General features: G+C 69.8%; 1 protein-coding gene across 1 annotated transcript in view; it reads left to right on the top strand.

The window, feature by feature from the left end:
- The window catches only part of IRS2 (insulin receptor substrate 2), a 25,724-nt gene that overhangs the window by 19,524 nt on the left and 5,514 nt on the right, over positions 1–686 (top strand). Inside the window, 2 exon segments of the mRNA XM_019471211.1 lie at positions 6–89; positions 91–679. Of these exon segments, the coding sequence (XP_019326756.1) occupies positions 6–89; positions 91–679 (673 nt within the window).

Below are 686 nucleotides of genomic sequence, written 5' to 3'. Positions count from 1 at the left end.
AAAAGCAGAAGCACGGCCACAAGCGCTTCTTCGTGCTGCGGGGCCCGGGCGGCGGGGAGGAGGGGCGGCGCGGCGGGGAGGAGACGGCGGGGGGGCGCCCCCCGGCTGGAGTACTATGAGAGCGAGAAGAAATGGAGGAACAAGTCCGGGGCGCCGAAGCGGGTGATCGCCCTGGACTCCTGCCTCAACATCAACAAGCGGGCGGACGCCAAGCACAAGTACCTCATCGCCCTCTACACCAAGGACGAGTACTTCGCGGTGGCGGCCGAGAACGAGCAGGAGCAGGAGGGCTGGTACCGGGCTCTCACCGACCTGCTCAACGAGGGCAAGGCGGCCTGCCAGGGGTCCCCCCACCGCCACCTCGCCTCCCCCTTCTCGGCCTCCTGCAGCGCGGCCGCCGCCTCCCTGGCGGCCGCCGGCGAGGACCTCAACTACGGGCTGATCACCCCGGCCGCCGCTGCCTACCGGGAGGTCTGGCAGGTGACGCTGAAGCCCAAGGGCTTGGGGCAGAGCAAAAACCTCACCGGCGTCCACCGGCTCTGCCTCTCGGCCCGCACCATCGGGTTCGTGCGCCTCAACTGCGAGCTGCCCTCGGTCACGCTGCAGCTGATGAACATCCGCCGCTGCGGCCACTCCGACAGCTTCTTCTTCATCGAGGTGGGGCGCTCGGCGGCCAACCGCCCCGG

The sequence above is a fragment of the Aptenodytes forsteri genome, unplaced genomic scaffold (genome assembly GCF_000699145.1).
Source record: "Aptenodytes forsteri isolate BGI_AS27 unplaced genomic scaffold, ASM69914v1 Scaffold96, whole genome shotgun sequence".
Taxonomy (NCBI): domain Eukaryota; kingdom Metazoa; phylum Chordata; class Aves; order Sphenisciformes; family Spheniscidae; genus Aptenodytes; species Aptenodytes forsteri.
The sequence above is the reverse complement of the archived record's forward strand: the minus strand, read 5'-3'. Positions and strand labels throughout refer to the sequence as shown.